Raw genomic sequence first — 23,651 nt, 5'->3', positions numbered from 1 at the left:
AAAAAAAAGAAAAAAAAAAAAGTTATCTATACTAATTTGGTCCCTATGTGAAAAAAATATCTAATTGGTTGTCCCACAGTTGGCAGCAACAACTGCAATAATAATTGGCAATCAGGCTTTTATATTTGAATTGGCTCACTCTTCTTTGGAGGATTGTTTTAATTCAGCCAATTTGGAAGTTTCACAAAACATTAACAACCGGTTTAAGGCCGTGCTCCAGCATCTCAATCAATTCTGCCCAGACTCTGTCTGGGCCATTTCAAAACAATCATTTATTTCAGCCAGCCAACAAAGCATCAAGGTGGCCTTGCTGCAGTGCCGGATGTCTCTCCTGTATAATCCAAGTGCCCTTTAGCTGAAGGCCACGCAGTGATGGCCGGACATTCCTCTTCTGGTTTTTTCCCAGAGGAAAACAGAATTCTCGGATCCATCAGTTAGCAAAATCGGGCTCTGAAGCAGCGAAGCCGGCACAGATCACATTACGATCGCAACGTGCTTTGTCTGAAAGGCCGCAATAGTTTGATGTAGAGCGTAAGAGGAGGCATGGCATCCAAAAGGTTTTGCAGGCCTTCAAAATTCCTTCAATTCCTGCTGCCACTAGTCTGGAGGAGCTGAGTGGAAAGAGGTGCTTTGTAAGTTCAATTGTTTAGGCATCCCCTAATGGGCCTCCACAGGGGATTCAAGGATTCCTCAAACATGCATGAAAGAATCAAAGCAACACTGCAGGTTTGTTTTTGATGCGGGAATAACTTTATAACATGGTATGAAGCTAAAAAACAATGTAACACTCCCACCAAGACATTTATTTAATAGTAAGAGAAGTTGTGAAATGCAACTATTGTTGCCACTAGCAGCGTTAGTAAATCCTAACCCATTAAATTAGTATCAGCCATTAGAAATATTTCCACTCTTGACAATAGGACAATTTATACGTACTTTTACTCTCCCCCCCAACTTCCCTGTAATGTGTGGCTTCGAGGTCGTCATGATCTAGCGAGACGCGGGCTAGGCACAACCCTCGCAGAGTGAAAACCCAATTACCGCCACAACACATCTGTTCCCAGAAAAGCATTAGGGTAACAGTGTGGTCTTTCCCAACTGGAGAGCGTGGTCTCAGTCACAGAGACACACTGCCTAAAAATCCTCCCTGGGTACAACTAACCTTGATAGCTTCATAACAAATCCGAGTGCAGGGCAGAAAGAAACCATTTACATGTATTTTTCTCTCCTCGCACAATCAAAACTTCATTTCCTGTTGCAAATCGAGAGGCAACTGTGTGCCAAAAGAGAGAAAATAAAAATGTGCTTCAGCATTATTGGACACACTGGAATATGTTGTTTTGTTGTTATTAAAAAAAAGAGAGAATTATTCAGTAATTGTTAATAACAATAAATAATACACACACACAAAAAAAAATCCAAAATAAGAAAATGAATTTTAAAAGGACTTGTGAAACGAGTGGTGGGCGTTCGAAACACCTCATTTGATCTCAGCATCCGAGGCTGTTTTCACGTATGTTCGGGTCGGTTTGCCAGAAGACTGCCTCTCGGTGCTGTTTAAGGAACAAATGTGCTGAGTGGATCTGAACGCAATGCTGGGCAGGATCTGAGTCCTTGATATCTTGATATCTGAAGGCAAATAGCCTGCTTTGTATTCGGGTCAGGCGGTGCAGTCATGGCTACAAAGGCTAAAGAGGTCCCTGATGATGGAGTTAATTCCCACTCCTTCACTCCACTGCTGAGAGATCAGCTAATTCCCCATCGCCCCGAAACGGTCACTTACTCTACTATCTATGCACAAGTAGGGCCGAATATTAATGCACCGACAAAGCCTGAGGAATAATGAAGACAAAAGACCAGGTAGCAATATTCATTAGTCGCTGCATCTCTTTATAAGACGATGATTTCCAGAGAGTCGTTAGTCTCCAGTATTGCGTCTTAAACTGCAACCAGCCATCATCATTCGCCTAAAAGCAAAAGTAATTCAACGTCCCTTTGTTCATGAGGTTTGCAAAACATGTGCAGAAGCAGAGCCACATGTAGAGCAACGACATCTGAAACTCTCGTCTTATGTTATTTGTCAAAAAAAAAAAAAAAAGTTGTTGACTTTGACCAATTTCGAAAAGAAATTAATCTAAGAGTCATCCCAGGATGAGCCTTAGATCTTCCAGATTATCAGACAGGTCAACGTCAGAGCTGTGCACACAAACATGATGTTGGCGTATGAAGCAGAGGTCAGGCGTGTGTCTTAATGGGAAAAAAATCCAGAGGGGTTCATCAGTGAGTGAGCTCTCCTTCAGAGAATCTGACTGCTTTCTAATTAATACCCGAAGCACATTTCTCACCAATCACTTTCAACTGAGTTCACGGTAATGCATGCAAATTAGGGAGGATGATTATTCTATTTCATATAGGCAGAAGGGAGGCACGTCAACAGTATCAAGACTTGAATCTGATCTAATTAGTAGTCAGTCGCCATTAACTCTATTTCTAAGTAATCAGTTTGAATCAGACAGATATTATTTCCACTATTTGACATTAAACAAAAACAAAAAAATCTAACAGTGAACCAGTAAGCTGTTGATTCACTGACCTAACACGCTACAAGGAAGATCAAATATTTACTAGGAATGAAAAATCAATCCTCAGACACTGTCAAGAGGACTGAAGTTCGAAACTTATTCCACAGCTGCGGGGCCGTTAGGAGGCGATGTAAATTTCTCACATCACTGATAGTCGTTTGCACTCTCAGAACATATTTATTCCCATGTATTTATTGGCTTCTGAAAACTTTATGTTGAGAAAAACTGAGATTTGGAACATTGGGTTTCACATTTCTTATTGCTAGATGTTTATTTGTACAATTTTTATATCATTAACAAAACAAAGAATAATTTTCTATTTCTTTGTGTGAATATATTTTTTTAAAACTATTGCCTTTTGCAATCTTAAGAGATGGAGACCCCTGTTCGCTTTTACAAGGTTTTGTGTGTGTGTGGTTTCAGGAACTGACAGTCTGACAGGACAAACCCCCTTTCTTCACAAAATGCTTTTGAGCTTGTATTTTGGTGACAACTTTGTACTCTTACCCACGTAGTATTATTTTGAATTAAATATGCTCTTACTTTTGTAGAGCCCCTGGCAAATCTCTACCCAGATTACATACTACCGAATCATTTGCTACATTTATATATCCATAAATTCTGTAGCGATGGAGCAGACGGGTGTCATGAACCGCGCCCTAAAGTTACAGTGACAGTGTCAGAGTTTCCCCGTTATGTTAAAAACTAATTTTGCAGCAGCCTGGTTTCACTGGAGAGTCATTTCAAGCAGAATATCTTGATTCCTCCTTTGAGACAAAAAGCTAATTCACAACACTGTTTTTGTTTCTGGTAATACCAGCTAGAACAATGCATTTTACATTTAAAAATTGAGTGTATATATATATAAAAAAAAGCAAATAAATGAAAGCTGAGATTGATGTACTTCTATTTTATCAGCTGTATCAGCAGATCATTAAGAATCTATTATCACTCAATTGTAACAAATTTATCCTGAGCATCAGCAACACATTAACTCAGCTCATCAGAACAGAAGCAGACGATATCCTGGGGCAGAATTTGCATCGTAGACAATAACACTCAAAATAAACACAGCAGTGTAATATAAAACAGTGACATCTTTTTATTAAGATAATTAGAAATTAAATTGACTTTCCTCCAGTGTTTCCTTTTACCACACTGAGCAGCAATTCAGGTGTAACAGCTATTCCAGCATTAAAAATTATGAAAATCCACATACTGACATTTCAGGTTTCAAATTATGTGAATAGAAAATTGATTGACATGGGAGAACAAGCAGATATTAAATTAAATTGGTAGCTGCATTTAAGATCATGAGGGGAGGGTGGGGGGGGGGAAGTAAATGAAATAAGTACCATTTAAGGAAGTAAGACATATATGCATAACAAAAAGCATCACATAAAAACATGAGATGAGGTCTCGACAGTGCAGTTATACAAAAAAAAAACATTAGAAAGAAATGTTAATAATGAAAGGAAAGAAATACATCAAGACAGTCTAAGTCTGTTTATAAAGTGGTTGTTAAAGTACCAGTCAAGTTTGAATCCATTCATGATTCTGTTCTGAGTGAGCAGTTCTACAGAACCATTTGATATGTTCATTTACAGTAGGTAAATTATTACATTATTAAAAATTAGTAAACAATTAAGCTGCCTAAATTCAGCATCATTATCATTACAGCAAAACATGGACATTTCTGCCCCTAACTTAATCCACTGAGTAACAAATGCATCAAAAATATCTGATATGTAACAGAAAAATCATCTCTTAGAAAATTGAGGAATTCACATGATCAATACTGAACGAGGTGGGATAATCTACACACAAAACTTGTCAATACTTTTGAAACTTTTATCTAAGCAACTTCAGTTTTTTTTTGTATCTATAAAATAAAATAAAAAAAGCATAAATTCAAAATATTTATTTTAAGATGACTGATAACTCCAGTGTTATTACATCAATTATATCATCATTTCAAGTTTTGGGAAAAAAGAAAGAAAAAAAAACAAACAAAACAAAACTTTTCTCAAAGGGCAAATAATATTCCATCGTTCTTTGTAATGTCTTTTTATTTAGTATCAAATAAACAAATTATATAGACCTTACCATGTGTAAAAATAGCGTGAAGTCTCCTTTAATAGCTAAACAATGTTTTATGCAAATACTAATGTCAGACAGGCTTAATGAGTTTAAGTCGTGTGACTGATGATGGTCTTGGAATAACGTTTCGACGTCAGCTTCAATTTACTGCAGTTAAATGCTGACAAGTACAGCAGGGAGTGATAATGTGTATATTCTTTTTAATGAAAAAAAAAAAAAGCCAGGCAGCTAAGCTAAGCTAACTTAGCTGGTACTTTAAGTGGCAGAGACCCTATATTAGTTTAAATATAAACTGATGGAATTTGATATAGTAGGCAACCTTATAAAATTGTTTTAAATATTCTATTTGTTTACACTGTGTTTTCCCCTTGTCAGTCAGATTACTTAAACAAAATCTGTAGATCATTTGAAAAGACAAAAATTGTTTCTGAATTTAATGTTGTTTCTGAATCGAATCAGGACCCTAAAATTCGAGATTGCAAGACACTGGAAGATTTGCATCTCTACTTTTAAATGCCTGGATAGGTTGCTTGTCTACTAGGTCTCCAAGCCATGGCTTTGAGATAACACATCTAACTTTGTTCTCTTATCTGGACAAATGGTTATATCACTCCTTACTTTATGAATTTATATCAAAACTTAAGAGTTTGTCATCACTACTTTTATCTGAGATGAATTTTGTGATATGCATCAATGCCAGAGTTTAACATTTTGAACACAATGTTGCCCCATACATATTTTGTCTTGACTTGGAGCTTAAACCTTAACATACAAGTTGTAGAAAATATGATACGTGCCCTTAGAAAAAGATCTGTTCACCCTCCCACATGATGATAAGTGCAAGTGTTCATCTGCCAAAATAGATTATGTGGAAAGGCAAAAATCCCTTGGGATTATAAAAATTGACTAAATTTGCCTTTATGCCTAACAATACCACAGAAACCAATTTGATCATTGAAATCGAACTATTGTTAATAAAATGTAGCAAAACTGTGGCCAGTCCACCCACAGCTAAAGCTACAATTGTAGTGCTTTGTGATTAAATGAAGTTGGGATGGATTTTGGAGGTTGAAGCAGAAAGAAGCATCCGTAGTGGTGGCTCATGCCCTAAAACTCCAGCTTCTCTGAAAAGGCTGGAATGGTTTCTTGAGGTTGAAAAGCACAAGGTGAGGCTTGAGCCGTGGGGCTTTCTCAGGAATGACAGCAGCTTTACTTTCCTCAGTGGGAAATCGTTTTTGGTACACCTCTGGGTAAGACTTCTGGAACTGAAAGGGGAAGAAATGTAATTTGTTATCAAGTAGAATGTCAAAACATCTTTGTAAATCACACCCAGAGTCTCGGCAGAATTTCTGTTAGTCGTAGTTATCAATGATTTAACAAGTCATATTGAAACAGAAATTCAAAGACAAGACTTTCCTTTTCGGAGAACGCATTTTGCCTGGAGCAGAACAGAAACACTACTTCCTATCAGAAACTAATGATGGCTTAGAGTCTAATAAACTGTAGATGGTGTCTTTTATCAAGGTTCAGGACAAAACTGACTCACATTTGGAAGAATGCATCCACAGAGCCTTTTCAGTTGATCTAAATGTTTTCTTAAACTGTCTCGATGTAGTCACCCCTACAGTCAGCACCAGGCGTGAACAGAGCCAAATGCTGTTTGACAACTGGTTCCGTTACTCAAAATGTTCTGGAACTGAAAAATCCAGTCATCACTGAAAGAAAGGTGTTGATCTGATTGGATATCTGAGGGGAAATGCCCTCTCCCTCCTAACCTCAGTAAGAAAAGACTTACATTATAAAGGTAGGAAGAGAAAGATACAGCAGATAAAGACAGACTTATGTGAGAGATACATAAACGCAGTTCATGAATCACAGAGAACATTTTAAAATTTTTTCCCCCTGAGGAAAATTCTGCCAAATATGTAAATGTATTCAAGACATTTTCAAGTATTTCTTCAATAGCTGTTGCATTTGTTTGTATTAATGGTCATTACATAGATTACACCAATCAACTGCTCTACAGCTGGTATTAAAAGAAAGCTGGGGGAGTCATAAAAGAAAAAATAATTACGTCTCCGTAAGCCCCATGGCCAACCCACTAGAGGAAACACTGCAATAAAAATGCATACAAATGATTTATTATACTCCCATTTGGTTTTATGATAGTTAAGGTCATCCAACAACAATCCAAATAATGTGCACACTTTCGTATTGCACCACAGTTTCTCATAATTATCGCAGGCTAGTGTCCAGCTCTCTGTAAAATGTCTTCGATACAGCATAAAGTTAATTAGGGTCGGATTCTCTGCAGAAAACAGACCATGCCGTGGTTTACATGGTATGTATGTGGAGGAGTTATACATCCTCCCAGCTTATTGTTTGAGATTAATTTCTTTTTCTGGTGCCTGTTTGTACCTGTTTGAGTCTTTTCCTCTTGTCTTTTGCAGGGAGTTCTTGGTCTGCGATCAGACCCTCCAGCAGCTGCTGCAGGGGGATCTGTGTTCCTATAACTTTCTGCTCCTCACAGTCTACTCTCTTGATCTGTTTGCAGAAAGCCGGTGATGCGCTGAAATCCGTATCCGAGCCTGCATATTTGATCTGACGGAAGAAATAAAAGGAAATGTCCCATAAAATAGTTTTTAATTGGACTATCAGAAGTACAGCCGAGGGTGTGGTTATGCTTGACAGCACAGCCAAAATAATCGAGGCTTTACATCTCATCTAATTAATTTTTTTTTTTTAAAGTGCACATTCAAATTTATGTAGCATGCCACCTAGACAAAGGATTTAATTCTCAAGATGCGTTCAATTCAGTAATATTTTATGAATCCTAAAGGGAAATTAAATGATGGATGCAACTCATCTTATGTAATTTTTTGAGTTGCTGTTGGCAGAAAGAACCGCTGTAGCAGTCTTTGTTACAGTGATTCTAAAGACACCTCTGACTGCAGTCTCAGGAAGAGGATGCTTAGGGTTGTTAATTATCTCACGTTTAAAAACAACTGTAATGTAAAACAGAAAACATGGTGTTCTAGTGAGAGAGACAATATGATACCGAGTGAAATTCTGAAAAAGAATACCACTGCTAGAATTTTTTTGCTTAAAATTTAATTTATACCTGATGAAAACTAATGTCTAGTTCACATGACAGTATGTTAAAATTGTTGTCTGATTTTAAATACCTGACAGACCCCACACAAAACTATCAAATACTGTTGGTAAAACAGGTTTGGTCCAGCAGTGTGTGTCGTCCACCCACACGGCAAAGCCAACACAACTCACCATTCACAAACAGATTTCACTCACGAACATTCAGATGTCAGACTGGAAATCTGGCAAACCCTTGCGATCAAACGGAAGTTCAGAACAAAGAAACATGGCCGACGAGGAAGAAGCAGTGATGATAATTTGTGGACTACCTTTAAAAGAGAAAAACAACTAAACATAAAGGAGCTTTCTGGTGCGCCATGGTGGTTGTTCAACAGGCTGAGTTCTTGTTTGTCCTCAGGGAAGAAAACCCGAATATCCAAGATTTGAGATCGAGAGGTTCTGAGATTCTTCCGAGTGAACCAGATCACTCTAGCCACACCACACGCCGCAGGAATACCTCATGAAATTATATTTATCACAATAATCGGCTTAGATTAGAAAAATGCTATTAATAACCATCCTATCAACAGCATTAATGCTGCAGCAAAAACAGAGCCAGGAGTTGATTTTTGTTCTGACTCAATTTAGTGACCCTATGAGTCTGTAGTAAACCTGAAGGTGAGCCATCCTCTGAAGACCTCTGCATTGTACAGCAGCTACTGGACCATAAATAATTACTGATACTCTGGTGTGCAATTAGGTTTAAAATGTTCTTGAGCTCCCTGACAAACAGCAAGAGGGTGTTCAGAGGCTACCTGTCTCTTTTAATTAGCACTACAAGCTGCCTCCAGGGGCTTAAAGTTTGGTTTAACTTACTGAATCAAGCGAAGAGTTATCTACACTTCTAAATATCTTCCAGCAAAAAAAAAAAAGAAAAAAGAAACTCATACGCAACACTCCATCCAGAGTGTGATTTCAAAGTCCTACTATTCCTCATCATTAACAGATAAAAGTCAACCATGAATGAATACAAATTGTCAATGCTCTGCCTTCTCGATTCCCTATGCTCTTGGAATAATATTAATGTGCAGAGTAATTGAAAAAAACTCTTCAGAGGACCACACTTTTTGACAATGAAGCTGTGAGGGAGCAAATGAATGATACTTTACGTCCTTCAACGTAAAGTATCCTTCTTAGCTCTGATTGATGACTCAATAACTGAATGAATCTAATCGAAATAATAATAAATAAAAAATCCAACATGTTTTGCACTAAGTTTGTGCATTCTGGTATGTAAATTGTAAAACAATTAATTGGAAATAAAACCTCAGTCACAGATATTTAATGGAAATCAAAAGCAGAACCCAGTGAGCTGAAGTTGGCTTATAACGTCCGTTTCATGTTTGCGTTCCGTTTAAACACGACTGACCTGAGCTCTTTTCAAGTGTGACAGATGCTCCTCAACCTGGCAGCGCAGCTTGGCATTCACCTGGAAGATCGCGCTGTGGTGCTCCATCATGAAGGTCACCAGTTTGGTAGCGAGCAACTCGTCCAAGTCCATGTCATCGGGGGAGCGCAGGACGCAGTGAGAGAACATCTGCACCATCTGCACATGGATCACAGAGGAACAGGAAATGGGCACCAACTTCATTATCAACACAATTACTGTAGCATAAGGACCAACAAAATGAACGACCTATCTTGATAAATAAAGATATTTTGCATGCTTGCAGTGTTTCAGGTGATCCTTACAGTCTATCCCTACAATGAACAAGTCAGTTTCCTAATTAACAGCAAGATTGGATTTTTAATACAGGATGTAACTATATAAGTTCTGATATTATATCAGCAGCATAGAATACTGCATGAAGCATATTGATGGCTGAAATAGTAAGTGTTTTCTCTGCGACTTGTTAAGCAAAATTAGCTTAGCCTAAAATTAGTAGGGTTGTTGTGTATTTAATCAAGCCTGTATGTATAATTTTGGCCTAGGTTTGGACAATAAATCAATAACTATTTACATGTGATCAATATCAATAGATAAAACATCTGATAGAAAATTCAATATATGGAACATTCACTGGACTGTGATCCAAAAACATACAGCATTTTGGGAATTGCAGGCAAAGTGAAGGCTTTAGTTGCTCAATCTCTCTTGGTAAGCTAAAAGAGATTGGGGGTGGCATCAACTAACTCACTCTTTGGTTACCTAGCAACAACCTGCTGCGTAACTTGCGCAGCAGCAGTTCCAAGTCTTGCCACTGTGCCTCATAACTGCTTAAAAGTACAGAGAAAAACGGCATGGAGTGAAAACTGCGGATAAAGCAAAAAATGTAACAGTTCAGCAGTATTTCAAATATTTTAAACAATAGAAAAAAGATCATATAATTAATAATTATCAATCGACTGATCTAAAGCGCATATATCGTCACAACTTTTTCAGCCATTTCGTCCAGCCCTGTTTTGACCCCATGAGAATTAGAGACCAGATATTTAAACTTGTGTTCCCAGTTGCTGTTTTTAACACTGACTATAGATGTATGCTGCTTTATCAATCAACAGTGAAAAAAGGAACAGATCAAACAACTGACTAAAATTATAACAACAATCTCGCCATGTGTGACAGAAGGCAAACGTTTGAATAGAGCTGTAAAAGTATAATACCTTGATGGAACTAGGTTCTCAAAAGGTCGGAATGAGAACTGTACTTACTGTTGCAAGCTTTTGATAAATATCACCACACATGTTCTACAAGTCAGTGTAATCCCATTAGAACACTGACAGTTGCAGAACATGTCGCGAGCTCAGTAAAACAAAAAGTCTATATGGTTATACATAGAGATTAAACGGAGGGAAGTTGTACCAGCGTGCGGGTACCAATAGTGTCATTAAGAGGAGGCAGGTGGGGATTGTGGCAGGCGCGGGCCATGAGGCGCAGTAAAAGCTGGAGCCGTCTGCGGTTTGGTGGTGGCAGCAGTAGGCAGCTGACTTGAAGAGCCTCGGTGGCTTTATCCTGCTCCTGTAGCAGGCCTGCAAACATGCAAAGAGATGAGTTCTGCTCTCTGAGGGGGCAAAGACTTCATGAGGTATAGAAAGTCAACAATGTGAATAACTCACTGAGGATGTTGACAAAGACCTCGTAAAGATGGAAGGTCAGCAAGGGCTCTTTTAGTCTCTGATAATAATCTGCTACGGTCCTCAGAACATCTCTCTCAAACCCTGGGTACAGCGGCTGTTTGGCGTCGTTGCATTCAGGCCCTGGCGGAAAAAAGTCCAAGGTTAGCAACACTTTATTTCAAAGGCTGTGCATAAGACTGACATGACACTGTCATAAACCTGGCATAACACCTGTCATGAAGATGAAGGAGTACTTTTTGAATGTTGTCATGAATTGTTACAAGTATCAACTATACACTAAAACAGTGTTTCTCAACCACTGTGCCGCGGCACACTAGTGTGCCGTGAGTGATCGTCAGGTGTGCCGTGGAAATTATCCAATTTCACCTAATTGGTCTAAAAAAATATTTAGAAAACGAATTATCTGCAAATAATATGCCATTTTTGAGTGTCTGTGCTGTAGAAGTCACTAGCATATATAAGCATAGCTCATATATGCTATGCTTATATATCCTATGCTTATATATGCTACATATGATAGCTTATATATATATAAGCTATCATATGTAGCATATATATAAGCTACATATATGTAGCTACATATATGCTACATATGTAGCATATGTTACATATGCTGCATATGTTATCATATGTAGCATATATATGCCATATATGCTACATATATGCTATCATATGTAGCATATATATGCCATATATGCTATCATATGTATCATATATGTAGCATATATATAAGCATAGCATGTATATATAAGTTATGCTTATACATATGCTACATATATGATACATATGATGCATATATGTACCATATATGGCATATATATGCTATCATATGATAGCATATGCTATCATATGTATCATATATGTAGCATATATATAAGCATAGCATGTATATATAAGCTATGCTTATACATATGCTACATATATGATACATATGATGCATATATGTAGTATATATGGCATATATATGCTATCATATGATAGCATATATGCTATCATATGATACATATGATGCATATATGTAGCATATATGGCATATATATGCTATCATATGATACATATGATGCATATATGTAGCATATATGGCATATATATGCTATCATATGATAGCATATGTAGCATATATGGCTACATATATGCTATCATATGTATCATATATGTAGCATATATATAAGCATAGTATGTATATATAAGCTATGCTTATATGACTTATATATACAGTACAGACCAAAAGTTTGGACACATTTCCAATTGAATTCAATGAGAAGTAATTTGACCCCAACATATCCTGCAGGACCCCCACCCCAACACTAAGAGTTTACCACACTCTTGAAAAGTCAATACAATGTTCCCCCTGACCAAAATCTACCCATAAAACCTGAAATGTCCTGCAAGACCCACCCCCAAATAATGAGGGTCGACCACCCCTCCTGAAAAATCAATAAAATGCTCCCCTTAATGCTGCATATATGCTGCATATGCTATCATATATGCTGCATATGCTATCATATATGCTGCATATGCTATCATATATGCTGCATATGCTATCATATATGCTGCATATGCTATCATATATGCTGCATATGCTATCATTGCATATGCTGCATATGCTATCATATGTTGCATATATGCTGCATATGCTATCATATGTTGCATATATGCTGCATATGCTATCATATGTTGCATATATGCTGCATATGCTATCATTTGTTGCATATATGCTGCATATGCTATCATATGTTGCATATATGCTGCATATGCTACATATATGCTACCATATATGTTGCATTATGCTATCATATGTTGCATATATGCTGCATATGCTACATATATGCTATCATATGTATCATATATGTAGCATATGTAGCATATATATAAGCTATGCTTATATGACTTATATATACAGTACAGACCAAAAGTTTGGACACACTTTCCAATTGAATTCAATGAGAAGCAATTTGACCCCAACATATCCTGCAGGACCCCACCCCAACACTAAGAATTTACCACACTCTTGAAAAGTCAATACAATGTTCCCCCTGACCAAAATCTACCCATAAAACCTGAAATGTCCTGCAAGACCCACCCCCAAATAATGAGGGTCGACCACCCCTCCTGAAAAATCAATAAAATGCTCCCCCTTACCAAAATCTACCCACATTGTCCAATTGGACCCCAAATATCCTGCAGGACCCCCACCCCAACACTAAGCATTGACCACACTCTTGAAATGTCAATACGATGGTCCCCCTGACCAAAATCTACCCATAAAACCTGAAATGTCCTGCAAGACCCACCCCAAATAATGAGGGTCGACCACCCCTCCTGAAAAATCAATAAAATGCTCTCCCTTACCAAAATCTACCCACATTGTCCAATTGGACCCCAAATATCCTGCAGGACCCCCACCCCAACACTAAGCATTGACCACACTCTTGAAATGTCAATACGATGGTCCCCCTGACCAAAATCTACCCATAAAACCTGATATGTCCTGCAGGACCCACCCCAAATAATGAAGGTCGACCACCCCTCCTGAAAAATCAATAAAATTCTCCCTCTGTCAAAAATCTTCCCACATGGTCCACTTTCTTCCCACATGTCCTGGAGGACCCTCCCTCAAACACTGAGATCCTGCCTACATCTTTGCATTTTCAAATGAATTGATTAGAAGAGGCGGAAGAAAACCAGTGTTTCGGGGTTTCGTCGTAGACTTTGTGTCTGAGTCCTCAGGTTTCAGTCTGATATTTTGTGACTGAACTGGTGGAAGTTTATTTTTCTTTGAAAACGAGATCTCTGCAATTTTATTTCTCAACTCACTGATGTTGATTTCTTGCATTTTAATTTTCGTGAGATATGCAGTTACCTCTGCCTCTAGTGCTTTTTTCTGCCTTCTAAGAGCTTTGATGGTGGTCTGACTCTCCTGAACTTGAAGCATTACATCTTCCGGCACATGGTCTAACTTAGACTTGAGACACTTCATCACATTCTGGAGATTCGCCTCCTCAAGCTTTAGATTTTCAATTTCTGTCACTTTCTCTTTCAGCTTTGTGGACAATCTGCGGTTCTCAGTGCGAAGCATTGTGAGTTTTTCCGTTTTCTTGTCAGTGTATGGGAGAAGTAGAATATCTCCATTCTCTTCATTTAGCCCCAGCCTTTGCACCTTGGAATACGTTTCTTTAACCATTCTTAATTTCTGCTCATTCGCATGGAGTCGCAGAACTTCCTTAGTTAGTTCTACGATCTTGCATTCCTGTTCACGAATGATATCGGCCTGTATTCCAATTTTTCTGTTATTGCTGAGAAGTACTTCTGCAGCTCTTCTGTTTTTTGTCAGAGCGTCTTCTCTCTGCGTTTCCAGTTTCATGTAATCTTCCCGTGTACGCAGGAGGTCCTTCTCAAATTTTATCTTATTTTCCTTGCTGTTGTCTGTCGTGTCAACCAGCTTTATCTTGACCTGCTCCACCTGATGCTTAAAAAATTGAGTCTCTTGCTTGGACTTTTCCAGGAGTGTCTGGGTTTCAACAATTTCTTTCTCAAGATTTGCTGCAGAAGTTTTTAGTTTATGATATTTTTTCTGTAGGTTTGCTTTTTCTGAATGAGCACGTTCACATTTCTCCTGGAGGACTTGGTATTTCGACTCTTGTTTTGACATCTTCCTCTCAAAATCATGCAAAGACTTGTGTAGTGACGTAATTTCCTTTCGTAGGCTCAGATTTTCGTCATCTTTGTGTTTTAGTCGCTTCATTGAAGTTTCTTCATTCTGGCGATTTCTTTTTGCCTCCATTTCTGTCTCTTGTGCGACTTTGCGTTGTTTCTTAATCTCCTCCTTCTGAGCATCAATTATCTTTTCCTTTGCATCCAAGACAATCTTAAAATTGTCAATTGTGTTCTCTTTAGTTTTCAATATATCAGACTGCATTTTAAGCTCAGCTTTCAGGCTCTCTGATTCATTTCTAGATGTGATTGCTTTTAGCTGAGACGCATCTAGCTGTATTTTCAATCTTTGATTGTCGTCTTTAAGCTCTTTCACCAGTTTTTCTGCATCAAGGGCTCGATCTCTGTACACCTTCAGTCCTGCCACTTTCTCAGACAAGTCGCGCCTCCGTGCCGTTTCAGCCATGAGAGAATGTGTCTTCTCTGCAAGAGTTTGTTCCATGTTTTTTAACTGACCTTCTAGTTCCTCAATCCTAGTTACACTTTCCAGAAATTTAGCGGAAATCCCTTTAAAGTTGTTGGAAAGTTTAAAATTTTTAACCTCCAGCAATTTAATTTCCTTCTTCAGTTGATATGTGTTCTGTTGTTGTTTCCGTAAATCTTTTTCAGCTTGATGGACTCTCTCCTTGGACGGAGAGTTTTCTGTCTGGTTGTCCTCTGGCGTTATGGATCGCCGCGTTGTATCTCTGGCTCTTTCATCCCCATTTTTAATGAGGTTCTTTTGGGATTGAGGATCGTGGTCAGTTAATTCAACCTCCATGGTCTCCCATTCTTGTATTGAACGTCTCATTTTCGTCTTGTTTTTGGATAGCAATCCTTTTACAAACGTATAATCACAGAAAGCAATCCTACCTTGGAACTCTTGGAGCTCAATGACTTTGACACAGACAGGGTCGCTGACTATGTCAAAGTCATTGTCTATGACATCACTATGTCATGAGTGATGTCATGATCTTTGTCCCCATGACATCACTGTTCCTGCAGCAGTACACTAAACCAGTGTTTTTCAACCACTGTGCCGCAGCACCCAAGTGTGCCGTGAGTGATCGTCAGGTGTGCCGTGGAAATTATCCAATTTCACCTAATTGGTTTAAAAAAATATTTTGAAAACGAATTAATTATCTGCAAATAATATGCCATTTTTGAGTGTCTGTGCTGTAGAAGTCACTAGCGGTGTAATAATGTAATTTCCTTATCACTAGATGGCTGTAGGTACATAGCATTGCACGTTAAAACAAGAGAATAGACCTTTTTCACGACAACCGGCAGCTGCATCTGAAAGGGCTGCGGCACTTCCTGTTTTGGTGACGGTAATTCAAGTACCCTGAAAAACGTCTCTCCTCCTCCGGTCCTTTTCATCATCATTACTTAATTTCCCAGCACTTTCTTTCGCTGATGCGGAGGAAATTGCAGCGGCGAATTCGCCCACCAACAAATGTGTGAAAGGAAACAAGTTCTTCCACAAAGAATATATCCACAGCTATCAAGGTAAGAAAAGACGTAGCTTAGCGAGCTAACCGCTAGCTACAAGATATGAACTAAACAAACATCGTAACGAAGCCTAATTTAGTTTGATAAATTACGTGGAATATTGGAGACAGACATAGTTTAAACTTTTCAAATATATTTTGACATTCTGAAATGTATTTGCCAGTACAGTTTGTGAAAATAAGCATGCTGGAACTTAGTTATGAGATACTAGATGACGCTTGATGTTGAAACTATGCTTTACTTCTGCAGCCTGTAGTGTCAGATAATGTCCAGGGACAGCTAGTTGTCAGAGCTCGATGCTTCAGATCCACATATACTAAATTACATTTATTGTCAAATATATGATCTTAAAATAACAGTAATATAGTTATGTACACATTTTATTCCTCCTTTGATTGTGTCGCGCAGCCATTTACGCATCTTTCCCACTTGTATTTTGTGAGTGCCATATAAAAGTTGTTGTAATCTCAATATTACTTGTGGCAAATATAATTTCTCTCATAATTTGTTTGGAAAATGTTTTTTTTTGTAGGCAGTGAAAAAATACAGGCTCAATTGCTGTCAATTAGTTTTATTTGCAAGTTGGGTAAAAATCTAAACTGTGCCAAATCAGTCCCATTATGTCCTAACAAATTGCTCAGCCACCCCTTTATTTGTTCTTTAGTTTGAAATGTTTCTGTGTATTTCTTGTAAGGGGAAACATCCTAAACCTGTCAGCGACATGGTGGTGTGGAAGCCCAAAACTATGGGGAAAAGGTATCTGCACTCCACACTTTACAGAGTTTACACAGGTATAACTTTTGGGTTATATTTTTGTATCTGTTTCCTTTGTCAAAACCTATTATGATTATTATGATTTTGTCACTGATGTTGGTAGGACCACTTCCAGATCCCGACAATCTGGCATCAGGAGGAAAACTTCGCCAGCCACAGTGCCAACCACTTATGGCCCTTGGTCTTTCAAATTTGGAGCTGGTTCCATCCAGATTTGGGCCTGTGCCACAGGGCTCACCAATGTCCCATCAGTGCCCACCTGACTAGTCCTCTGGTAGCATCATTCTGCACCACATGACTCCAGACTTCCCTTCTCTTCCTTTGATGCTACGTAGTCTTCCGAATATGGGTTTTGTGCCCACACTGGGTCAACTTATGCATCTTCAGTCTCTGCAAGCGTCATTGGAAATGTTTTATGAAATAGAGGCCAGAACAGGAGAGCATATATGAGAATAAGAATTATTTTCTGTATTCCGGCTAACAGAGTGCTTGTGGACAGAATTAGTTTGTAAAAAAAAACCTGAGGTTTTCTACAACCTCTTTAAATTTAAGACCACATTGTTGTGCCACTGTTAAGGTGTACTTTTGAAGTGGACATGTTAAGTGCAATTTGAAATATTAAATATAAAATATGATAAAAAAAATACTTTGTTGTGTTTATTTGATTCCTATTCAAGACACTTTGATAAGAATGATTATATATTTAATATAAGCGGCTATCGACTATCATTTGTTTCCATTTTTGGTTGGTGGTGTGCCTCGTGATTTTTTCAATGAAAACAATGTACCTTGGCTCAAAAAAGGTTGAAAAACACTGCACTAAAAGATACTTACAGTTTGCAAGGCATTTCATTGCTGAGATTACCCAATATGGCATGTCATCTGGAAATGCAAAAATATGGTTCTTTAATAACCATAACAGTAAATAAAACAGTACATTTTAATCAAATGAAAAGGGAACCACCCAGCATCATACCAGCTTTGTTTTCCAGTACAACTATGCCTGTTTTATTAACATTGTAGATATTGACAACAATGTCTTTCCCATTCACAGGCGCTGGGTTTAAAATTCCATCCAAAGTCTTCAGGCCCAGAATTCTCTGCAAACTAAAGGAACAACACTCTAAAGTTAGCATTAAAAAGCGAGACAAACAACGGAAAACACAAACGCGAATTATGAAAGTCATGTGAAATGAAAACATACTGTGTGATAGTCATCGATTTCCAGATGTGGTCCACTTGTTTGGAAGTTACTTCCCTCCTACGTATGAGCTTGCATTCATGCACATCTCCAATGGCAACGCTGTGTCTTTTATTCCATAAGTCCGAAGTCTTGTTGAAATGAATAAGTAAGAAAGGGAAAAGAAGATCAACGGCAAGCGAGACAGCAATCCAGTAATATTTAATCCGATGATTAAATGTTTACATGACAGAGGGAACAGTAATGAACGTATTCTTTTGCGGAAATCCATTCAAATAAAAACAAAAAGTGTCCCAATCCATATTTGGGGTGGCAAAATAACCAAAACGAGAAGAATCATTTATCTTTTTTTTTCTGTGTGTACAGGAAATAAAAAGTCGATGAAAGTAATTTTAAATCTCCATATATCTCAATGAAGCCACAGAAAGGAGGGAAACGTTCGTGGCCTTTTCTCACCAGTACTGCAGATTTCTGAGGTGCAACGTTTTCTTTCTGAGGCAGTTCCTCGTAGTCATCCCAGCGGATGAGCCTGGGCAGGTCGCTGTCGTCTCTCCATGACGGTCTTGTTGGAAGAGTCTTGAGCGGAGACATTGTGGGGAACCTGAAAGAGAAAGATGACAGCACGTAAGCCGGGACGAAAGTGAAATATAAGGATTTGAAGTTTGATTTTGGAGGCAAGACCCAGGGAAGAGCAAAACAATATTTGTATCCAATTAAAATAAGATTTACATTAAATAGAAAATATATTATTGAGACGCATCTGTACATACAACATTATTGAGTAAGTAAATCTTTCATCTACCAAGTGAAATTCCCCGCATTTTTAAAATCCCATGGCTTCGTTACCTGTACAGATGGCTGTTGTCTTCAAAGTCCTCTGTCCCGTGGCGTCCTTTGACGTCTTCAATCACATGGGCTTTAAAGAACTTCCTGAGCAGCTGCAGAGTCTGGTAACGCGTTACTTCAGGCCCAAAGTTGTAGTTGCTTCGGAGCAGCTCATGAAGGTAATCCACCGCCTCTGAACCGGTGAAAGTGCAGTCGTAGCAGCGAAAGTTCGCCCAGTGCCTCCGTAACGGCATACCTCCACGAAAAAGTTTAATGGTTTCATTCCACTGCATTAGAAAAACACAGAAGGTGTTCAAAAAGAAAAAAAAACAATTTAAAGAGAATCTGCTAAGATGTTAGAGCAAGTACTGAGTGGTCATTAGAAGTCAAACATCAAATATTTTGCCACAAGAAATGAGATTCGGTAGTTCCAGGAAGGCTTTGAACGTTCAATCAGCAAATATGCATAATTTTGCATTGGAAAAGTAGCTGACGGTTGCTATAGTTTCAGTCATTATAGACGGCATCTCCGACATGCATTACAATATAGTCAGAAATATTCTGTCAATTTCAAATGGATACAGCCATTTTAAACCCCTCTAGCTATTCAAATTGCTAGGACATGATATATCAGCTGTATAATCAAAACATTTGCATATTTGAGTGTTTTAGTCGTTCAACTCTTGATAGAGTTAATTGAATGGGTGGGGAAAAAAAGAATAAAGTCAATCGGATTCAGAGCAGACAGACGAGGTTGCGTAAGCGTCAGTAAAGCTCAACAAGTGCTAAATATTATAAAAGTATACAAATGAAAATAAATCAAAATTCTTAACACTGGCCTTGGGACGATTGGGGAAAATTAACTGAATCGCTGGAAAAAATGGCAAAAGTAACTAGCTGTAGTACAAAAGGGAAAACTATATGAGAGCTCTCCTTTTTAAAAAGGTAGAGAATTTCAGAACAGATTCTATAATGCTTGAAATAAATAGTCCTTTTGAAATAATAGCAAAAGAACACAATATTTTTCCCAGAATCTGTTTCACTCTCTTTCTATTGTGTTTACTGGGGCCACAGCGCCAAAGCCACGGACTTTTCAATAGACCTGCACAACTAATATTACTTGAGCGTTTCCCTATTATAAGCAGTCACAGCGTCTGCTGTGTGGGAAGATTTTCCATTGCATGGGATGGGCGAATTGAATTACAACATATTTTTATCTTGGTGTATTCCTCAGCCTTTAATATAGAACGACACAATATAATTACAATAAAAATCCATCCTCATGGTCAGCTCTGTTCAGATGTAGATTTAAAACCAGCATGGGGCATAAATGGTTTCAATAGGGTTGTTTTCCAGGGTGGAGTGAGTTACAACATACAATTTAAGATGTTTTTAAAACGTGAACCAGCTATTTACTCTGAATTTAAAGTGAATTCCTGTGATTTTTTTTTAAATATTCTGTCAAATCTGTCTGAATAAAGATTATTTAAAACTTCTAATCCAATGAGGTTATACAAGCAGCATAAATATGAATTCCTGCTCTGTTGTTCCATTAATATTTTCAGTGATACTTTTACTTTAATGCAGCAGAAATGTTACACTAAGACATTTTGGTACATTTTAAGATGCTGAATCTTTACTATTAATACTATGACCGAACAGCGAACTTTTCAATTAAACCATCTCAGAATTAAAGTAAGAAATCTCTATTTTTTTTTTACGATACACTACTCTGTCTGGACTGCGTGCTTCCACATTGCTCTACTCCTTCTGAAAAAAAGTGTCCATTTATCTATCCAGATCAAATTCTTGTATGTTGTGTTATTAGTCCATCTTAGGAAAAACCCAAACGACAAACGAATGATTGACACCCAAATTTATTGTGATATTAATAGCTTTAAGTATCCTTTTAACCAAAAACATAGTGTTTGTTTCAGCAGTTACTCAAGTGCAAATGGAGCAAAGGTCCAAGTCACAGAATGAGTACATTGTGTATTATGGTTCTCTTTCAGTACCGATATTGATTGTTTTGGTGTCAATAAATTTCATTTTAATCTAGTCGTTTAGATAGAAGTTAGGCTTGTAGAGCGGCCATATTATAAAGAACAAGCTTTATACACCACTGACAATCACAAGGAAAAGACACATCCAAGAAAAGTTTTTTTTACTAAATAAAGTGTTCTGTAAGTTGCTGGCAAAGTAAAGTGCCTTCGTTACAAGGCTTGAGTACCTGAAATTTACTAGCTTGAAACGCCTCTGTAATAACAGAGACTTGGGTTTTCTGATACTAGTTCTAAACATCAAATGGTAATACATGTAAATAAATAACCTTTTGGATAAGAAACATTAACCCTAAGCTAAGTTTTGTTTAACATGAACGTTAAAACTAACGGACAACGTCAGCGAAAACTTTTCCACGTCAGGTTACCCAAACGAGCAAGAAACTCACCAGCTTCGTGGCCCGGTATGGCCCGGGTCCGATAACTTGGCCTTCCATGCCCTTACAGCCACACGAGCGAAAACATGAAGCTATAAAGTATTTTAAAAATATCCCAAAACAGCGATAAGAAAGTGAGCCAGAGAAACCTGGACGGAGGCGTTGCTGCCAACTTTGAATCTGGTGCGTCACTCGGATTAGGCAACGTGACTGGACGGCGAACTAGTCACGTGACCTGCACAGTAAAGCTAGAAGGGGCGATGATTGACGAGGCAGACTACTGGATTGACACGAAAATACTTTTTAAAAAAGACACTACTGACTCAGTTTTAGGTTTTAACGTGTAAAATTGTCTGAATTTGACGAAGTTCTGAATGTGTGCGCGTTTGTGAGCGCAACTGTGCACGTTGAATCCCTTTGAGTGGATATTACAGCAATACATCAATTTAAAAGTCAATTTATTACAGGTAGATTACAGATGATTTCTGATTGGTTAGAACTTGAAAACAGTAAGATCAAACTTTGTTTTTACCCAGGACTATTGCTGTTAATGCCTCAGTTTCTGTCAATATTAAAAGTACTTATAAATATTTATAAATACACTGTATAGCCATATATGTATGAGTGAATTGACCACAATCAAAGTGCAGATTGTACCTAGACATTTTTGAACTATCCTATAGTAATGCAATGATGGCAAGCTGCTGGTATAGTCTTTTAATTCAAATGAACTTTTTGTTGGCAAAGATTATATGCACAAACAAGGAATTTGACTTTAGTTTCAAGTGCTCAGATTAAGCATAATCAAAGGACGGTAATACTAAGCTTTCAAAATAACAATGACTGCAGGTATCTTCAGGAAGGAAAAACTGCATGTGTCTGCAGAGGTGACCTTCAAATCAGAAGTGGACCCCTGTGGTAAATAGTCTAAAGAGGCTCAAAGCTACTCAAAAGATGTGCAATACCTAGAAAACTGCTTTAAAAAAGAAACCCTTGGGACAGCTGGAGAGCTGTGTTCTCTACAGGGTTTTTTAGATTGTTTTGTTTACACTAGGTAAAATCCAAAGGCCTAATATCTATCCATTAATTTGCACTGCTGAAATAAACAGTCTTTCACATCCAGGTTGTATCATCAGTGAAATGATTAATGACAGAGGAATATAATTAATAACGACCTGGAGAGCTACATCAACACCCTAAAATGTTTGATCTCAGACGTTGTTTAATTCTGTCCTCAAAAACGAGCTAAGACTTGTAGAGAAGTTATCACTTTATCACAATTGTCAAATATTTCAACATGTCCAAAAATATCTGTGGCAGCCTGGCTCATGTGGTGTGTATGCTGCCGCAGTAGATGTGCCGTAAGGTAGATGTCATGTGTTAAAGCAATTAAATCAAAAAGCTGATCCATAATAGTTGACATATGACATGACATAACACCTGTCATGAAGATGAAGGATTCTTCATGAAGTTGTCATGAAATATCATTTGGTAAAAAATTTAACTTTCAATGCTAAGTTCCATTAAGACTCACATTAGAAGTCCATTAAAAGTGTCAACTTTGCTTTATCACTGTGAATGACACTTCACGACAACATTCAAAAACATTCACGAAGACTTCTTCATGTTCATGATAAGTGTCATGTCATGTTTATGACAGTGTCATGTCAGTCTTATGAATATCACTTCAAATAAAGTGTTACCGACAGGGGTATTTGATTCCTCTACGAATATTTTTCCAAAAAGAAATTGTATAAAGTGTATGTTTTTAGGACTCTACTGGTTAAAAACTCAATGCAAAGGCTTTGAGTTTTTAAAGTAAATTTAAGAAACAGACAGTTCTATATGCTAAGAAAAACACTTGAATTAGTCCTCTAACATCTGCTGAATCGCAGTGATACGATTCAGCTCCACTGGTGCTAAGTAGATAAACGTAAATGAGTGTCATTGAGTTGATCTTGTTTCGTTGAGTGCTGTAAGGCTCTAATGAAGGCCTTACAGCACTCACGCTAATAAAGGGGAAGAATAAAGTGTAAAGAGAAGCAGAAACTCATAATAATCTCTGGTTCTCAAAGAAAGTGAATAATTGTAAATGGGGTAAAAAAAAAATTTAAAAAGAGTAGAGGAAGGACTAATTATTTAAATTTTACCAGACTGTTATCCTCCGAGATGTCACTCCTTTCTCTTTTCTCATGAACCATTAAAAGCAGGAAAAAAAACTCAAAGTATGAGCGGAATAAACCTGGAGTGTATCTCATCCCCCTGAAGTAAACAAAGAGCTTTGTTTGTCGCTGTC

At 37.8% G+C, this 23,651-nt stretch overlaps 1 protein-coding gene across 3 annotated transcripts; it reads right to left on the bottom strand.

Moving 5' to 3' along the window:
- Positions 1–3,903: 3,903 nt before the first annotated feature.
- depdc1b (DEP domain containing 1B) lies at positions 3,904–21,533 on the bottom strand. Of its 3 annotated transcripts, none has more exons than XM_044117787.1 (11): positions 21,368–21,533; positions 18,940–19,205; positions 18,550–18,694; positions 18,097–18,224; positions 17,869–17,999; positions 17,727–17,774; positions 10,893–11,033; positions 10,639–10,805; positions 9,205–9,381; positions 7,101–7,283; positions 3,904–5,947 (listed from the first exon to the last, which is right to left on the bottom strand). In XM_044117787.1, exons 1-11 carry the CDS (start codon positions 21,413–21,415, stop codon positions 5,783–5,785), a joined length of 1,599 nt encoding a protein of 532 aa, XP_043973722.1. In that variant the 5' UTR covers positions 21,416–21,533; the 3' UTR covers positions 3,904–5,782. The 3 variants fall into 3 exon arrangements, with proteins under 3 accessions (XP_043973722.1, XP_043973723.1, XP_043973721.1); XM_044117788.1 differs by having other exon boundaries at positions 9,265–9,381; XM_044117786.1 differs by lacking the exons at positions 3,904–5,947; positions 7,101–7,283; positions 9,205–9,381; ... (5 more) ...; positions 18,940–19,205; positions 21,368–21,533 and adding an exon at positions 13,777–15,478 and having other exon boundaries at positions 10,948–11,033.
- Between the last annotated feature and the right edge of the window lie 2,118 nt (positions 21,534–23,651).

This window comes from Gambusia affinis, linkage group LG05 (genome assembly GCF_019740435.1).
Source record: "Gambusia affinis linkage group LG05, SWU_Gaff_1.0, whole genome shotgun sequence".
NCBI lineage: Eukaryota > Metazoa > Chordata > Actinopteri > Cyprinodontiformes > Poeciliidae > Gambusia > Gambusia affinis.
The sequence above is the reverse complement of the archived record's forward strand: the minus strand, read 5'-3'. Positions and strand labels throughout refer to the sequence as shown.

Excerpts from the sequence above, each read along its gene's own strand:
- depdc1b (XM_044117786.1), bottom strand. The coding sequence starts at position 15,417 with ATGAGACGTTCAATACAAGAATGGGAGACCATGGAGGTTGAATTAACT. Across the intron at positions 11,034-13,776 it reads AAAAAGCACTAGAGGCAGAG|GGCCTGAATGCAACGACGCC; the intron begins GTAACTGCATAT and ends TTTTTCCGCCAG.